This window comes from Photinus pyralis, unplaced genomic scaffold (assembly GCF_008802855.1).
Source record: "Photinus pyralis isolate 1611_PpyrPB1 unplaced genomic scaffold, Ppyr1.3 Ppyr1.4_LG1, whole genome shotgun sequence".
Taxonomy (NCBI): Eukaryota; Metazoa; Arthropoda; class Insecta; order Coleoptera; family Lampyridae; genus Photinus; species Photinus pyralis.
The window spans coordinates 65,699,604-65,719,601 of NW_022170249.1; the positions used below are offsets into that span (position 1 = coordinate 65,699,604).

General features: G+C 36.8%; 2 protein-coding genes across 2 annotated transcripts in view; one reads left to right on the plus strand and one right to left on the minus strand.

The window, feature by feature from the left end:
- Positions 1–19,998, minus strand: part of LOC116159660 (beta-mannosidase-like) — a 503,499-nt gene that overhangs the window by 312,974 nt on the left and 170,527 nt on the right. The window lies entirely within an intron of this gene.
- LOC116159666 (zinc finger protein Noc-like) lies at positions 16,710–18,617 on the plus strand. Its single transcript, XM_031472700.1, has 2 exons — positions 16,710–16,947; positions 17,036–18,617. The coding sequence occupies exons 1-2, from the start codon at positions 16,861–16,863 to the stop codon at positions 18,341–18,343; spliced, it is 1,395 nt and encodes a 464-aa protein (XP_031328560.1). The 5' UTR covers positions 16,710–16,860; the 3' UTR covers positions 18,344–18,617.

A 19,998-nucleotide genomic window follows, 5' to 3' on the forward strand; every position in this document is an offset into this window, starting at 1 on the left:
ATATAATTTAGTACATATCTAATAAAGGGAATCTAAAGGGAATCTAAAGCCATATCGATAGTGGGAAAAAGGTCATAATTAATGTCAATATTTCTATTAAGTAGGTTAAGAAAAGCACATGTTGAATTAATAGGTGAATTACGAGAAATATTTACCTAACCTAGTTTTTTTACAATAAAAAGTGTAGTGTTGTCGAGTATTCACATGAGGTTCAAACGTTCTAACAAAGATGGACAATCGATGTGATTGTGTATAAGATTGTATAAAAATCTTACACTAAGCCTTGATCTTCTGCGCTGCAATGACTGTTCGCCCATAACATGCAAAAGGTGCTGCTGACTTATATGCGGCTCAGAGTAACTCCCGTTTTCGGCAAAATAAAGATATTTGAGAAATCTTCGTTGCACTTTTTCGATATTGGTGATCAGGTAACCCTGCGTTGGTTTCCATACTATTGACGCATACTCTAACGTCGAACGCATAATATAAGGACTTCATAGAGAGAATGTTATGGAACTGTCGACACTGGCGAAATACAAATCCAAGCATCTTTGTAGCACGTGAACACATCTCGTCAATGTGACTTGAGAAGGACAGCTTGTTGTCGAAGAGAACGCCTAGATCCTTAAATGTAGCGCTTCTTGCAATTTCACGACAGCCAACCTTATAAGTATAATTTATAGGTTGATGAATACGGCTATATGACACAACTTGACACTTGGAGATATTCAATGTTGGCATGTTTACATTACACCAATCATCTATTAAGCTGAGGCAAGACTGTAACCGCACACAGTCCGAAACAGATTCAACTTTTGTAAATATCTTGATATCGTCGCGTAGGCTAACACGGTATTATTCAAAACACAAATTAAGTCATTTACATATATGTTGAATAGCAGCGGCCCAGATTCGATCCTTGAGGAACACCAGATGTTGACGCAAACGAGTCGGAAGTAAATCCATTATATGTGACAGTGTGCATTCGATCGCTGAGATATGATCCAAAGAAATGGATGGAAACCCAGCCCTTTCAGTTTTTGAAGCAAAATGCTGTGATTAATTTGGTCAAATGCCTTTGAAATATCGGTATAGATAACGTCTAATTGTTTCTTCTCTTCCATAGCTGCTATGATTTCGGTTGCGATACACACAAGGTTTGTGACGGTTGACTTGTTAGGTGACAATAAATATTTCAGAGAAGGAATTATTTGTAGATAAAGAGTTATTTCAAATATTTTAGCAAAATTACTCAGTATAGATATCGGCCGATAATTACTAAAACAATTTTTTGGTCCTTTCTTATGTACAAGTACAGGTATTAATTTACATTTCTTCCATTCCACGGGAAAAGTGTTTGATCTTATCGAGAGATTAAAGATGATAAAAAGTGGAATATTGAAGGCGTCTGCGCAGTCCCTAATTAAATATGATGGAATTTGATCTAAGCCCGCAGTGGCTTTGTATTTTAGTTTCTTTATGGCTTTAGCTATGTCGTCGGTTGAAATTTTAGTGATGCATATGCAACTATTATTGCAGATTTAAACCAAATGAAAACATTTACACATTCAGAATGGCTCCTTCTCATCTTCGGCATTATTCCAACCTAAAGAACGTCCAATTGACGTTTACACAACAAGATGTAGAGTTCTCGGTCGTCTTGATACAAGATTTCGTACCAAGGATAGTGATGTCAAACAGCCTTACGTATATTCTTACTGCAGAATTTTTCAAAAAAGTGTCAGTCCAATGCACCTAAATGTTTACCAAGTGTGCATTGGAAAACTGTTATTAAGCCACCCACAAAACACCTGTCCAGCTAGCTTAAAACCAACAAACCCTTAAGTTTAGATTTTTATCATTTTTCCATGCACACGTCCGGCATTCACTCTAAAGAAAAGTCCTAATGTTGACTTTACATTTTATTAAATTGAAAAACGCAGTGGCTTCGATCAACTCCCGACAATTGCACAGAATGAACTCCACAAATTTTATTTAACACCTGACATAATTCTTGGGCACGAATAAAAAAATTATGACATTAAAACTTTATCTGGGCCGCATTTTGGGTTCGATTAAACATATGTTTAATTAATAGACAAATATAAACATTTATTCCGCAAAACATAAAAAAATTAAAACGGCAATGCTGGAAAATAGAAAGACGTTTAGAGCCTGTTTTTACAAGTACGACGTTCGGAGGAGTTCGAGAGACATTCAAATAAATAGATATTAATTATCTACAGTTTTCAATAGTCCCATAAATCTGATCGTATAAAATTTGCGATATTCAGATGCACTTAGTCAGGATGACAAAGAACATAATCGACTTGTTGAATTGGATGACAAAATTTGGTAGCTTTTCGGGCGGTAGAACACCTTTACAATAGATTAAAAATTAATGTATACTTTTACTATTAATGAATGGAATATCTTGTCGAACGGAGTCACAATGCAACAATTGCTTGGTTTATTCAACCTCGAACTCACATTTTTTCCATTAACTGACAAAACCTCCCATGAACGTTTATTAACTCACTTTACGACACTATAACTAAAATCTCTCAATACGATTACTTTTTCTGGACTTTATTACAATAACGATTGATTACGTCTCCAACTAAAAAAATAGAGCCGACTGCCCAAAACAACAAATATCACGCACTCAAACCGTCACCAAATAAACAGAGCAGATTTACACTCCCGTATTCAAAGGATCCACCACTTCCACAATAAAATAATCTACTTTTTTATAAAGTTTTATAAAACCGCCAATTGCAAGAATAACGCCACCTTCATCAGATTTCGCCTAACAATAAGATTTCTTATTGCAAACGACCAGATATAACCTTTTATAAATCACGCAAAATTTAACCAGGTTGTGTCACCTTATCTAAATTATACAATTTACAACAGCAATAAAATTAAAACGAAAATTACGCATCTACCCAAATTTCTAGAAGAAAAAACAAATAATGAAATACAAATTCAAATGAAACGATCACACTTTGTCTTTATTAAAAAAAAACACTAGATTTACTTTAAAAATTGAAATCTCCTAATACAGGGTGGCCCAACCTTATTCAATATGCTTACACTATTCACAATATGGTTTGGCACTGTGTGGTGACCGACGGTACCACTTCTGAGTTACCAATGGAAATTTCAACATTTGTCGATAATATTCGCCAAGACCGAAAGGCAATAAAATTAAGTGTCTCCCCATGGAGATAGTATGTGTCGCCCTCCCACAACAAAATTGGTGACTGTCTGTTAATTATGGATTGATTTGTCGATAAATTTAAAAATGATAATATCGATTAATCAGTAGTTTTTTAATGTATCGGTCGATTACTCATTAATTTACGGATTTAAACAAATGTTGAAGCAATTTTATTATATTTATTTAACAAAATCAAGAATAAGAATTAATTAATAGAAGTTTAACAACAATGTAATTTAAAACTGTGCAAATTTATTACGCGCTTCGACACCTTAATCATTGAATAATTAATTTTTTATTCAATGCCTGAATTTAATATTATTGTTGACGAACTCATAACTAAGTCTACTTCGCGTTGGGTGTTCGGTGAACTTTTATTCAATCGGATGATGGTTCCAAATGCTCCGGATTTCTTCATTGAATTGTTTTTATCCCTACGATAATGACTAACCGAGTTTCTGCTGACGCGTCGACAATTAGTAGCAAGCAGTAGCATTCATTCAACTTTCGAGTTTACCGATCCAGGCAGATCCTACGAGTGAATGTCTACACCTTATTAGACAGAATGCTCTTGCGGATTTCTTAACGCAACTTACGCAATCAGTTTTGAGAATATGATCATACGGCATTATGGCCTAGAAAATAAGACATTTTACAAGAAAAGCATTATAGTTCGTTCCAATAAAAATAAATCAAGCTTTTACTTGTCTAAACTCATAGATCTTACATAAAGTTTAAAGTATAGTTTCTGTTAGTGCAATTGTGCAACGGTGTTAAAGTTATAGCGTTATTTCTCAAAAGCTTAAATAACTGGCACACATTTCTATTGAAATAAATCACGTTGACATGATTTACGGATCTAACTAAATAATAGATGTAGTGACAGGGACGGTAAAGAAAACAACTTCCATCACAACCATGTTATTAGATACTAGACACCATGTCGTTAAGGATTTCCTTTCTTGTCAGTGAATTAGATAGATAACATTTAAGTTATTTTTATGGTCCCAAAATGACAAGTGTTCATGTAGCTGTCCATGTAACGACTACCTTTAGGTGTTGGAGAGAGAAGGAGAAGTAGAGTCATTATTAACGATAACCATCACGCCTGCCAGAGTCTTTTTTTTAAGACAAATGAAGGTGCGAGCTGACAGCAAGCCCATTTAGTCGGAAAGTCGTAATTATAAGGCGTGGTGCTGGCTGGCCAGTTTCATGTAGTTGGAAGCGTTTTGGCAAAAACGGATATGAAAATTTGGTGCTGTCGCCGTCGGTCGTAATAGATCTATGCGTTCTGTAAATTTTTGCAACGTTCCAAATAAGATTAGATATAATTCCGTATGTCGGCTTCGTTTAATAATTATCCGCCTTTATTCAAACGTGAAAGAAGTAACCCGATAGGATTGAAATACGCTTCAAGCTGCTCGTTAAAGTATAAAAGGCTTGAATTTACCAAAACCAGTAAAGTGTATAACTTGTATTAAGGTCGTTTATAAATCTTGATGGGCACCTGTCACGGCGGAGGCAGCTGTCGTTTGTCATGCGGGGGTCGTGGCCGCAGAAGCCGCGAGTTCACTGAGTGTATGAGATTGATGATCTGGTCTTTGCATAATAGAAAAGTGACAGGCAAACAATGAGCTATCGAATATTATTAATGATATGCCGCCAGTAATTTTATGCAAGACACTTTAACAAATGCTACGTATATCTTAAATCTGAAAGCATTTAAGGAAGCCGAGTTTTATATAACAGATGCGATTACCCTTCATTTTGTGTAGGCAAACATTTGACATTCTACAACGAAATGCAAAGGCGTCACATTTTTCATCAGTTAAATAGAAATTAATAACGCTTAAGCCCTTTCACGTATGAAAACGCCACGCGGCAGTCATTAGAAACATAAATTTCCACTAAAGGCGTGATACATGTTTGCAGTATTACAGCTCTGAATATATTTGATGATATAAATCTGGTAGGATTATGACACCTTCGGAAGGACGCGGGCAAGAAATATGCATAAAAATAAAAGTGCACCAAATGATCAGAACGCATTTGCATCATGACTTTGACAAAAGCGAGCAAAAATATTCAAACGCTGTAGTTTATGGTGGGGTAAATACATTAAAACGGATAGGAGACAAAGTTAAGCAACTAATTTGAGTCACAAAATCAATTTAATTGCAATTTTCCTTTGAAAAAATTACTTTGATCGTTTTTATCAATAATGCCTAACGAATTTGTACATCAGGCATGACGAAAGCTGAAAAACCATTGATTTTTTGGTCATGGAAACCACAACCCTGCAATGAAAATTGGTGCTTCTGATGTGAATTCTGCTAGATCATTTATATTAAGGTAAAGGGAAGTGGGTAGAAATGGTCAATAAAAAGTGCTATAATTTTTTTCTGTTTATTGGAAAAGATATTTGTAACGATTTCGGTCCGGGTTTTGATTCTAAAAATAATTGCGGTTCCAGGTCCCGATTTCGTTTTCCGATTTATAACGTTTCCCCCTTGGTTCCAAGCGGTCCGACGTTACGAAATATTGTTTGTAACGGTTTCGGGTCTAAAAATAATTGTGTTTTCGGTTCCGAATCATCTTTTTAGTTCATAATGGTTTTTTGATCCCAAGTGAAAACAAGATACGAAGCTTCGCATACGATTTTCAGTAGACGATCTCAGCTTGTATTCGAAAACGAGACTTTTAATCCGGCTCATATTCAATACAAAGGTTTGACATCGATATCTCTTTTCGTTCTCAAGTTAGACTAGGAACAGGCGGGCAGACAGACGGACAAAACCATCACAAAATGGATATGCGCGTGAAAAAGTGAACCCTATATAACTGTTACTCGATTCAAAAGAAGATAGGCCTTGGTTAGAAAATGAACATTGAAGATGCACCGCGCAGTAACTGATAAAGATAGAAAATATGTAATTTCTACAATATTTGCTTTACTAAAATATATTATATGTACCTAAAAAATTAGAGAACGTTGTTTTCCTCTTTTTTTCTTTTATTTTATGTAGGAATTTGATACTTCTTCTCGAGGTGTAACATTTTTACTTTAACCTGCCTTTTATGTTTTAACGGAGGAAGAATAAATTTGAAACCCGATAATGAACGCGAATAAACGCATTTCAAATTGTCTCCTCAAGTTTACAGGGTGGTTCAGACTCGTGGCTCACCATTGGGATCTCCGTAACCCTGAAAGATACAGTGCAGCTTAATAGGACAAAGTTATCTCTTTTTGTGACTAAAAATTTCATTGAACATTTTTGAAAAATCTTTCAAAATAATTGAGATATCACCGAAAATGTCAAATTTCGGTTTCATTTTTGCTGGCTCAAGCGGTCGGAAACGGACGGTTCGTGTTAGCACCTGCTATGGGCACTTTTTTCTGAGAATCTAAATCTGTTATCAGAATTTCCATAACACGCCAGATGTAGAAGATACAGGCTACTACTTTCTTTGTTCTTACGCCACATTGGATTTCTACGGAATAAGATAAGGGGCAAAAAGGAAATTCATTTGAATGCATCGGCATGATAGCTATCTTTATTCAGCTAGAGCTAGTTACCGGTCGTGGATGTTTTTTTGAGAAATGAATGGAAAACTTATAATTTTGAATTTCTTGTAAATTTATGTCAAAGTACAGCGTGTTACGAGTCATTATTTTTCTTTTTTGTCCTCTATTTCGTTCCGTCAAAATCCGATATGTGGCCCATAAGAAATAAGAAAGTATATAGTACCATGTAGCTTCCACATCTAATGTGCTATGGAAATTCTGATAACAACTTCAGATTATCCGAAAAAAAGTGCCCACATAAGGTGCTAACGACTAACGAGAACCGTTCATTTCCGACCTTTTAAGATAACTCTGTTGCAAGCCTGTTGAGGGCCCAGAACAAGAGAGGAATAATAAATGTACGGATTGGTTAGTTCAGTCTGGTTTCGGTAATTGTGCTACATAAATAAATAAAAATAAATAAATGGGGAGAGAAGCTACGATGATGGTCAAATTAGAGAAAAGTTGTGCAATGAAAGTGTGTTATTATCATATGTTAAAGAAGATATACCACAAAAAAACGAAATTTACAGATTTCATTTTTATTTTTTCTAGTATTATTTGAACAGGTACAAAACAATAAAGAACACTTTCCCTATGCTACTTTTTGAACAATACACCGTTGGAAGCTTTTCAATTCAACGTTTCGTTTCGGAGAAATCACTGAAATCATGATCAACTTTATTTTTTTATACGGCCCGTAAAACTTTGAATATAAAATTAGGTTATATTCAAAGCCGTAAAAGAAGTACACACTGTTTTGAGTAGGATTTTTTATTACGATATACGGATCTTTGTCCGATAGGTATTCTCGCACTATTAACGGCGTTGGCCGCGTGTGCGCCATCCTGTTGAAATAGAGAGTTTTGTGTTTTTTGGATGCCGTATATCGTTGTATTCATAATAAAAAATGCTACTCAAAGTAGTGTACTTTTTTAGGGGCCATATAAAAAAATAAACTTGATGCTGATTTCTCCGCAACCAAACGTTGTATTAAAAATCTCTAGAGCATAACAAATGGCAATCAGAAAGTGTATTTTATTTTTTGTATCTCGTCAAATATCATCAGAAAAAAAAAAACCAAATCGGCAAATTTCGGGTTTTCTGGCAAATCTTCGGGAGTAATCGGAATTTTCTGATTTTCTTTAAAGCATGATAATAATTGTTTAATTGCGCTATTTTTCCCTAATTTGACCATCGTCGTATCTTTTATAATTTCGGAGATCCCCATGATCCTTACACACTATATAAATGATCTACGGTTTCAATTGCCTCGTACGATATAAAATCTTTACTGGAAAACCAACCAAAATGTACTTACCTGTTGTACAGACGTAACGCAAACTACGGTAGTTATAATTATATACCCACTTGAGGAAATTGAAATGTTCATGTAAACCATACAAATGAAATCTTAGATAAGGGTAGTGAAATTTGTACAAAGTGCTAATATTCTTTTTCCCTACAAAATTGGGCTAGAGCTTAGAATGTATGGTGTTGCTTGTGAAAACGGTCAGTAAAAATGATTCCACTTGCAGCGTAAGTAGGTACATTTTCTAACGGCACTTGTAATCATCGTAAATCCTTTAAAAAGCGCTGTACTGGGAATATCGTAATCATTGTTTTCAATTTTGGATTTTGGCAAGCACACAACTAATATATCCTAGCTAGAATTAAGGATTAACAATGCCTAAATATACGAAACGTATCGATATCACCCATACGCTATTTAACTTTATGAGGTTATAGTCTTGTGGGTCGCAGAAAATCTATTTGGTATATGTGCAGGTAGTAAACTTTTATTGACAATTTTACATTTATGATTTATAGTAATTGGAAAATATGTTTGTTTTCAATAACCGTTACTAACTAAATTGTAATTGTAGCAATAACGGAATTCGATTGACAGCGACGCCGCCTTTGTTCTTTCCCACCTTTGCATAAATTGAACTATGAAGAAATGATCATTTTAATTTATGTCCAAATACTCTGCTCAATCTGATACAGATTTATTATTAATTTATTATTATATACTATACATTGTGCCTTGATATTTTATCTACAATACAGTGCCATTCGAAAGTACACGAGTTTTGGAGAAAAAAGTGAAGGTAAATGGTAATCCTTTGATTATTCCAATCTCTGAAGCTGCAAGCTGTACTGTTTTACGAGAAGTTTGGTTTCAGGTACAGCAGTCTAGTTCGGCGGTTCTCAAATGTTGATAACAATTTTATCTGTTACTTAGTTGTAAACGTTGATTGACAAGACAAAATGCAAACGGGTAAACGTCATGGTTAAACGCTACTGACTTGTAAAACTGACAGCTGACCTGTAAAAATTTTACAAGTAAAGTAATCTAGTCATTTCATTGGCCACAATTAATGCGAAGTCTCTGTTACATGGATACCATAATATTTTAGACATTTCTTCGAGATCAATTTAAGAACTAATTATTTACGTTTACAAATGAGTAACAAATAAAATATTGTACATTATACGCCAGGTAATAGTTTTTACTGGCTCTAGGAGGTGACAGGCTCGCCAGTCAACTTCTCCTATCCCCCAGTAAAAACTCACTTACCTGGCTCATAATGTAAAATACTATTACTGTAAGTATATTGTCTGATTTTAAACCAACTAACAAAATGGTTATTAAAAAGGTACCTAATCAATTAGTTAATCCGGTTCAATTAGTCATCATCTCTGGTAAATGTGGTAAATCAATCAGAGCTTTTGCCCGAAGCTCACTTTAAAATATACAAAAATGGCAATGTTTAGATTTTGTCCATGCTATATGATACTTTCTATGTGCATTCTCAAACATTTTGATCAGAAACAATTAGTAGTCCTTTACATTTTGTATCTTCCACCATGGCATAAAGAAAACTCTACAGTCTAACTAAAGTTTACATTCATAAATCTCCTTATACTTGGTAAAGACGCTGATAACTTGAAAAATCCAACTCCAATTTATCATTGCAGACAGTTCAAACAACCTCTGTAGTTATTTTATTGATGCCACAACGGCAAATCACAGGATCATCTATTCAGTAGAACTCAAAAATATGCTGAAAGGTACCGAATAGAATTTTTAAGATTCTTTGATGTATTATTCAGAACCAATCTTTAAATGCATGCCAAACGTATACAAAGGAAGCAGCATGTATTTTGATTATAAATTTCGATATCTACGATAACGTTTTGTATTCCTATCAGTCTCATTATCAGGCATTCGTCCTACAGAAGCCGGCACTGACGGTGCAGCGGGCCTTTGATTCTTTATTCGCCGCGACTTCCATCACTGTCCTCAACCATCCAATAAATCAAGACTTGCATTGACGTTCAACGGGAACTATTTATACCATTTCGCATGGTTTTTGCGAACAGTCTCCGATTCTATCCAATTATTGTCGGTTGCTTTGAGTCTGCCGACGAATACAAATGAAGGAATACAATTTCTTTGAATAAAGGATGTAACTCTTATGAGAATTTAACATGAAACATTTAAGTAAACTGAAGCGAATGCGTTTCTTAATATAAATTTCTAAAACTTATTTACTCTTCAAAATTAAGTTTAAGAAAAAAAGTTATATGGCAGGCTTATGTTTCTTTATTTAATATTGGCGCTGCTGTTTAGTTCGATCCGCTCTAATTACATTCTTATAATAAATAAGTTTCTTATTTAAAGTGACTGGTCCCAGCTATAGGTACCGTTATTCATAAGCTTAACGGTGCGTGATTTAATATTCGCCGTAAATCTGTTTTAAAGTTCTTTCACAACAGAAGTGATAAATTATAATAAAACAGACTTTATCGTTGTTATTAGACAACAGTTATTATTCAAGTCTTTGTTGAATTCCTAACACCTACTAATGCACAATTTTAAAGCCCTACAGCCTCGCGGTTATTAAATGAGGTTTATATTGTGATGTAAATATTTGAACAGCGGAATCCTCGGACATATTTTTCGCTAATTCCGTAGTTATCTACGTCGACGTAGACATAAATTTATTTTCATAAAAATACGCAACTGTGTCCGAGTGATATAAGACAGTAACAAAGCATGTACAGGTTTTGTTGGCACGTGGCTCAACAAAAAGAGAAACGTGAATAACTACAACTAGCAGTTCATAGGGTTTTGTATTATGTGGAAGTGTGATATTATACAGGAATCAAGAAGGATGAGAAGCTACTTAAATGTTATGGAAAGAAACATGAATTAGCATCTCGTCACTTGCTAACTATCAACTATGTTTACTTAGAAATAGAGTACGGTAGATGGTGTTGAAAAGATGGAAGTATAGACAGGAAGAAATATGGACTTTGCTGTGAAATGCAACTTGACTGTCATTAGCACTACGTCAAGAAGACTGTACCAGTTTACCCATAAAATTAGAAAGGGTTGTGCTTGTGAGTCAATTACTAAATTAAGTTATACCTGCGTGCAAGACTGTAAGGGCGTCCATCTTGGAGGTAAGTAACTGCAAAGTAATACAGGGCGAGGGTTTGCAAATCAGCATAAAACGGTTGTAGACTATGACATAAAAGCGGAAAGGAAAAAAAAACATGATGAAAGAATCACGTGTTGGGGTTAAAGGACGCAAATCTGGCTGCGAAGTTTAGGAATACCGATATGGATGAAATGGAAGACGGACACCTTGTTCCCCATCGATCTACTGCGACATGGTCATTACCCCGGAGCTTCCCAACGTCATGGCCTTGGGATTTTTCCAAGTCATTGCCTGGGACTTGCTAAGCTCAAGTGCACTGAGATTTTTCAAGGTCATGGCGCTGGGATGTCCTAAGGTCATTGCTACAGGATTTCCCAAGATCATGGTCCTGTAATTTTCCCAAGGTCATTGGTCAGAGATTTCACAAGGTCATGGCTGTAGGGTTTCCCCAGGTCGTGGCCTTGAACTTTGGCCTGAAGTCATGATCTTGGATGCTGGATCACGTTTAACGGTTCATTTTCCTATATCAAAGTTAATACCATTTTATTATATAATTAATTACTCTTAGTAATACTGTACACCTTGACTTCTGTGTGTTGTGGGTTGCTTCCTAATTTTCTGTTAGTGCTTTTCCATTTTCGAACTTTCTTTCTTGTATTCTTACCTTGATAAGATAATTTCCTTCTGATAACTCTCTTCCGAGTGATTTTTCTGTTTCCTTCGGACATTTTTGGCAAGTGCACATTTTTTCTCTGCGAGTGATTTACCAATTTCCTAAGCATGAGTATTCAAGAATTTGGGCCAGAAAAATAGAATAGCTACTCGTATTCAGTTGGACGTTTTTGGTTGGTTTGATTTAGGTAGTATTTCTTATCGCTATATGCGGGGGTCTAGGACACTTCGCCGAATGCCTACAACGCCGACACGATTTTTTTTTAAGGTCCATATCGCCGACTAGGGACACTACGCCGACCGTGCCCACATCGTCGACAAGTGTGCAAGGGACACAACGCCGATCATGCCCACTTCGCCGACGGACACTACGCCGATCGTGCCCACATTGCCGAAACGTGTGCAAGGGACACTAGGCCGAACGTGACCACAACGCCGACTGTTCGAAAATCCAGGCCCCTCATACTCTGTCCAGTGTATGAGTTTGCATTTTAAAAAGTTTAAAAAACATGTCCTAAACCTACAAATAACCTAATATCCAAAGCTGCTTTGCTTCACACTCCGTCCAGTTTGATTAAGAATTTTCGTAGAGTCTGTAGTTCGAAAAAAGTTAAAAAAAAATATTCTGAACCTACAATAACCTAACGTCAAAAGCTACTTGGTGTTGCACACCGTCCAGCTTGATTAAGAAGTGTTGTATGAGTCGACGTTATGGTCACGTTCGGCTTAGTGTCCCTTGTTCACTTGTCGGCGATGTGGGCACGGTCGGCGTAGTGTCCGTCGGCGTAGTGTCCCTAGTCGGCGATATGGACCTTCAAAAAATGGTGTCGGCGTTGTGGGCATTCGGCGAAATGTCCCGGCCTCATATGCGGACCTAAAAAATCGCTTCATCTCCAGCTACCAACTTAGAGGTTCGTGCTTACCTTTTAGTTAAGTGTCTATATCAGTATAATCTTTTAGCTTCATCGTATATGTAAAAATTTAGAGCCTCGTCTTCCGATTTTACTTCGATCTTTTCTTCTACGTGTTGTTGCTGTCCGATTTACGTTCTCCGTTGGCTGTCGTCGTGTGTAATTGTGATATCGACCTGCCTTTGAACGCCTACACCAACTTTAGTTCTGTAACACCAAAGCCAATTCAGAGTACATTAAAGGAGTCAAAGGTCAGCGTTGTGTGTGATGTACGTCATTATTTACCTACCTACAAGAGTGAAGATTGTCTAACCCAACACCTACTTCCTTATCCTTGCTCCCTTAATTCCTTCAGTTTCCTTTTCTTCTCCGGGTATCGAGAGCTTCCTAATTCCATCTCCGTAATCTCGTCTGTGACAGAGGAACCGATACTCAACATGGATCAGGTGCAAAGTCAGCCTTGTGACGCCATACGTGTCCTCACCTGCTGGAATTGCTACCAATCATGACACAAATCGCAAAACTGCACACAGCCACGTCGTCTCCATTGCTACAAGTGTGTAAAACCCGACGTAACTCGTTCGTATATGCCCCAAGTGTTCGGGAAACGAACAACCGAGGAACTAAATGACCGTACGTCCTCCCCAGGAGCCCAACACCAACCGGTCAAATCTGATGAAAATCCCCGCTGCGTAATCGACACATTTGGCCCTCGTCAACAAATTTTGCTGGATTATATTCTTGCGCATGCAAAGGGAGACGAGCGTCCATACCTACAAATTACTATTTTGGATTATCCCTTATTAGGGCTGCTAGATTCCGGAGCATGCCGTACATTGATAGGTTCTCCAGGACTACAGAATTTTAGGCAACTTGGTTTAGCTATTATGCCTAAGGAAACACATGTCACCGTCGCTAATGGACAATCATGATCAGCCATCGGACCAATCACTATCCCAATGAATCTAATGGGAAAAATTAAACTAATAGGTGTACTTGTCGTTCCTGAACTAGATCATACCCTATTCTAGGAATCGATTTTTGGCGCGCAATGGATATTTTACACGACCTCAGGAAAGACCTCTGGCATATCACGAATTCCAATGGATATCGCTACCATCTCTTCACTTCATAATGATGATGTGTTACTGGCAGAACAACGTTCCCAATTAAATCGACTCCTAACAGAGAAATTGAATCAAGTATCTGCTGGTTTAGGCCTATGCCGAGTTGCAGAGCATGTAATCGAACTCAACTCTGGAGTCCAACTCATTATGCAACGATATTACCCTGTCTCACCTCATAAACAAAGGATCACCGATGAGCAGCTGGAAGAAATGTTACGTCTAGGTGTTATTGAACCATCATCGAGTCCATGGCCCAATATGTCTATTCCCAAATACGGACGACACATATCGTTTTTGCGTAGACTTTAGACGGTTGAACGCATGCAGTAAGAAAGATGCGTACCCCCTGCCACACATAAATTCGATATTGGACCAACTGAGAGACGCAACGTATTTAAGCAGCATCGATATCAAATCCGCCTATTGGAATATACCACTATCTCAGTCGTCTAAGGAGTACACCGCCTTACCATACAACCCATTTTCAAATGAATTATATTTATAAAATGCTAACAAATTAACTAAATGTACGAGCCTGATGTAGATTATTTATATTTTTTCAGCAAAACCGATATGTTTATCTTCATTTGACCTAAAAATATAATATAGATATTATTAACGAGCTCCTAGCGAGTTTATAATTTTGCGGTGTCTGTCCGTCCGTTAGCACGATATCTCAAATACGAGTGCACCGATTACGATGAAATTTTTCAGGTGGATTCTTTATCAAATTTGTAGATCGGAGTTCGTGAATTGGCAATGTAGGCCAAAAAATTAGGAAAGCCCTGTTGACATATCCGTTACTTATGAACCGCATTGCATGACATTCAAAATGAGCAGAGCTTTAGCCATTTAATACATAATGCCAAGTCAAGCTATACCTAGGAGCTCGTTTGCTATGCAGGACAATTACAAGTATTTCAGGAACGGTTTGGAGTTTTTATTCGGGACCCAAAACGCGAAATTTTCAAAGTGAAACCATATCTTTACTATGCATTAATGGAAACGGACACAAAAATAGAGTAAAAAAAGTGTCCACTTTAGAAAAATTTTGCAAGTACATACATTGTTTTGCCCGTTTTTTTATACACTTTCCATTGATGCATACTAAAGATATGGTTTTGAAAATTTCGAGTTTTTGACCAAAAACCGATTGTCAACTTTGAACGATTATTATTTGTATTATTTTCGAATCACATTTGAAAATCAAACCAATTACATTTAATACCGTGGATTTTTAGCTGTCCCTTCTTGAAAAACTTTTTGCTAAGTTGTCAGACAACAGTGATATGGCTAATTTACTTAAGCTCTGAAACTGTGAAAAAATGTCACATAACTTCGAAACCATGTCAGTTAGACAGAATCATATTGACAAAATCATACGGATTTGTATGAGGAATTCAAAAATGCGATCAGAAAAGATAGTGCCATTTGAAATAAGAATAAATTCCGGTATCGTTCTGATACAACCGGAAAAACGGCCATCTTGAAAATATTTTTTAAATTATTCCTTTTGATCGGTTATTCAAAAAAGGTAATGGGTCTCGAATCCAAATTCCAATCCGTTCCTGAGATACTTCTAATGGTCCACTTAAAAACATTACACTGTTTTTGTTTAATTTATCAGTATATTAAAATACCAGGAAAATACTTATACAGGGTGTTACATAAGTATGTAAAAAAAATTGGTTGATAGAGGGGTCAAAACAAGCACTTTTTCCAAATAATCCGAGGGTCCAACGTGTTTCTTTTGGGAGCCACCCCCACAAAAGTGATGAAATTTGTATTTCTCCTTTAATTTTTTTCTCAGAAACCATAAGACTGGTGGCTCCTCTTTGAATAGGATTTCGAGTATGCCTTTTCGATTTTGCAAAATTATCACCTTTAAAGGCATTTTTTGTCAAATGTAAAAATCGAGGTAAAAATCTTAATAAATTTTGAGGTTTTGTTTTACTGATTCGAGCGGATGATAGAACAAGAGTGATTACACCTAATCGATAGAGAATTTTATGCTCTACAAAAAGATTGACATTTAGAGGTGGCTCGCCCTCCCCTGATAGAATAGTGGGGGGGGGGGGGGGAGAGGGCCATCCTTCTAAAAATGTTTGTGTTGGTGCAATATACAATTTCGAACGCCCTATAGTCGCATTTTGCGACTGTATGCGCTGTAGGTATAAATTTATCTGGTAAACAACCTTTTAGATTAATACATTTTTTCGTGAAAATTAACTGCCAGATAAGTTTAACGGAGACGAGAGCCCGGTCCAAATTACAGTATTATTAACCGACTGTAGGACAAATCCTGCATTATTTTTGGAGCCCTTATCTTTATGTGCGCTGTAAGATTAATCTAAGAATAACTCGTATTCGTGGGATCACTTCAACGTTTATTTTATATAAAAAAATTAACATTATCCCTAACAAATCATAAACAGTCGTATCTTCAGTGTTATACTCCGTTTCATTAATTATTTTTGTTTACATAAATCAAATAAATAAATAAGAATGTTTATGTTAATATTTCCCCAATTATATATACGAGTATAACGTTATTTCAGTTGCCGAGAAGGAATATTCGACGCTGGTTATAGGCGGTGAATTCAAAGCGTACCGAGGGTATGTGATAGTCACCAACTTCATGGGTGGTAAGAGCCGAAAGAGCAGAAATGTGGCGGTATTAGCGCTTTGTCATGTCTTGCTAGAAAGTGGATATACGAGTTAGAGGGGAATCGAGCAAGCGCAGATTATACAGGCGAGATTCGTAGCCGAGTTGACTTCAGTTGCGTTAGAATACTCGCAGAATCTTGTTTGTTACAGTCTAGTGAATGAAACGTCCTTTAATTTAATTCCATTGTGTGCAAAAACGTTTAATTTGTTGTGTTTGTTGTAATATACTGTGAGATACATCCAAATGGTGGTGTTAGACGGCAACACTATGTTAACCCCCTCTGGAAATCAGTACTTGCAACCCGATTATCTATCACCTTTGCCGACTACGGTAAGTATCCCACAAATTACCCCTAATTTCAGTTGATCTCCATTTTCTTCTGGCCGATTTTATTAAAATTCTTTTTATTTATTTACAGTTGGACGCGAAGAAAAGCCCGTTAGCGCTACTAGCTCAAACTTGCAGCCAGATCGGTGCAGATTCACCATCCACCAAACCACTATTATCAGCGCTAGAGAAACCTAAAAAGTCAGCTAGCAATGAAAATGTTACACGCTCTTCACCCGCCCACGTGAAGGACAAAGTGGAAAAATCAGCTCCACGTAACAGCCCTAGTGAAACAAAGCTCGCATTCAAGCCCTACGAAAATAATGTGTTAACAAAGAAATGCGACGACGGCCGCCCTGCATCTAAAAGTGGCAGTGTAAATGGCTTAGATGCCGAAGATAAAAAGGAATGTAGAACGCCAAGTAGAAAATCAGCTTCTCCCACAAATAGTAATCATAGTGCGACACCAGCTCCAGAAGCCGGAAAAGTTTCCCCCAGTGACAGTAAATCCGCATCACCATCGGCGCGTGGTGCCAGTCCGATTATTCGTTCCGGATTGGAAATTTTACAGGGCCATCCCAAAGATGTGCCCCTTGGAACGTATAAACCTGGTAGCCTATCGAGTTTAGGTGCCGGATTGGGAGGTCCCTTAAATTCCCTGTGCTGTCCACCTGGATTAGAACACACTAACCCCGCATTCCGACCACCGTTTCCCGGAGGACCGTTTTCACATCACGCGGCGATGCTAGCCGCCGGTTATCCGAGTGCAACTCCCGGTCCGTATTTAAGTTACGCGCGTGTTAAAACTCCGTCGGGAGGTGAAGCATTAGTGCCGGTGTGTAAAGATCCCTACTGTACTGGATGTCAGTTTAGTGTACACAATCAGCAATTACTAATGGCAGGTGCCACCGGCCCCTGTCCAAGTGGCTGCACCCAGTGTGACCACCAAAAGTACAACTTAGCAATGGCCGCCATGTCCTTAGTTCCTCCAGGTCCGGTGCCGCCTTCTTCATTAGGATATCCACAGTTAGGTAGACCGTATGTTTGTAATTGGATAGCTGGAGACACTTATTGCGGTAAACGATTTGGAACATCAGAAGAATTATTACAACATCTACGTACGCACACAAGCGGATCCGATGCCGCGACGAGCGCATCTGCAGCATCATCTTTACTTAATCCGCATGCACTGTTATCGTCGGCAGCTTTGCACAGAGCGGGTTATCCAAATCCACCCTTAAGCCCACTCTCCGCCGCCCGATACCATCCATATGCGAAACCAACGTTACCGTCTTCTCTTGGAGCTTCACCATATAGTGCTTTCAATCCAACGTTAGGTCCCTATTATTCACCGTACTCCATGTATGGCCAACGCATAGGAGCCGCGGTGCATCCGTAGTATTAAGGAAATGTTTCTTTGTTGTAAATGATACAGATTTTAAAACGCTGTGTCGATTCTTCTGCTGTGATAAATAAACATGTAAATATTTTCATGCTATAAAGTGCAATCTAAATGCGAGAAGTTAATTTAAGGCAATAAATAAAAAGATGTAAATTATTTTTATTTCTTACAGTTACACAAAAAAAGTCTTAAAATTTGTATAGCAATTGTAAGTATTAATTAATTATGTTGAGTTTTCAGTAATGCTTTAATAAAATGTTTGTAGAACTAATTTGAATTTCTTTAGGCCTTTAAATTCGCGAAACGTCTTTTGAATTTGTAAAATAAAGACATGAATTCACAAAGTAGCTTTTTTGATCTCATAAATTCTGCACATCGGGGTTCCATTTCTACTTTTCGTATTTTATATCCTTTTTATTACACTTTGTCACGGCCTTCCCAAGTTTAGCTTGAATAATTTTTCTTAAAAACGCACGCCCGATCATTTTTTTTCCGAATTACTCGCCCATTCTAATAAAGAAAAGCTTCAAAATGAAAAATGTGAATTTATTGGCACGAAGAGCCTAATAGCAAGAGGATGTGATAAATTGCTACAGTAAATAGCCGCATCTCCAATCTCTTGTGGATGATTGATCACCTGGACCTGTCACGGGTTAATTTATCATACACAGTCTTATGTTCACGTTCACATTAAAGTCTTGAAACGCCGCACCGCTTGTCGTTAATTGAACAGCCCCGTTTGGCACATTGCGTGTCAATATATCACTATCTGGATGTAATTTATAAAGGCTAAGCGACGCTATAAATATGTTGTCGTCATTCTTCACAAGTTTGTTTTTGTACGAATAACAAACCGTAAAACGTTCATCAAATGACCATATATCTTTCGCATGAGATCATTTTATGAAAATACTGTGTAACATGCTGTTTTAAAGGGTAGGTTGATAGATTTAGGAGGTAACAGGTGCTGGCTTAAGTGAACGACAGTAGCAAAACAACTTTGATAGCCTGTGAAGTAAATCGCTGACATTCGTTTCCATCTGACACTTAGAATTTGGCAGAGCCCATCTTATAACGTAATAGAAGTCTATTTTTATCGACTTTGATCTTTTATTAACCTATAATTTTGCTAAACTGATAGATATCACAAATTTATGTATTCCTTCAACCTCGAATTTCAAATTAATGCAAACGTCGAAAGAAGCGGTGCTACAAAAAATCAATTTGCTATATGTCTGATAAACTTTATTGCCGTTCTAATTAATGATCGGTTATTAACGGATGATTATGTAAATGTTACAATAAAACCGAATTTGACCTTTTAATTACACAACAAACATAACAGTTAGAGCCATCTTTCATTTCTAACAAAAAAAATATTTATGACTGTCGGTTGGCGTTTGTAAAAGTACCAAATTACAAAACGTTACTATAATCGAAAATTGTTTTCTTATATCTGTGTCAATATTTCAATTCGAAAATAAATCATTAAGATTAAAGAGTTCAATGTTTAGACAATAAATAATAATTTTGACATTGATTAAATGTTGAAACTTAATTCATTTGAACGTTAACTACATTCAATTTTTTATTGCACGACTGTAATTAAACTTAGTTGGTTGCAGATGTTTATTTACCACTAAGCGCATCAT

What these genes read in the sequence shown, in the direction of transcription:
- LOC116159666 (XM_031472700.1), top strand. Translation starts at nt 16,861, where the DNA reads ATGGTGGTGTTAGACGGCAACACTATGTTAACCCCCTCTGGAAATCAG. An exon ending in TATCACCTTTGCCGACTACG is followed by an intron (nt 16,948 to 17,035) that starts GTAAGTATCCCA and finishes ATTTATTTACAG; the next exon opens with TTGGACGCGAAGAAAAGCCC.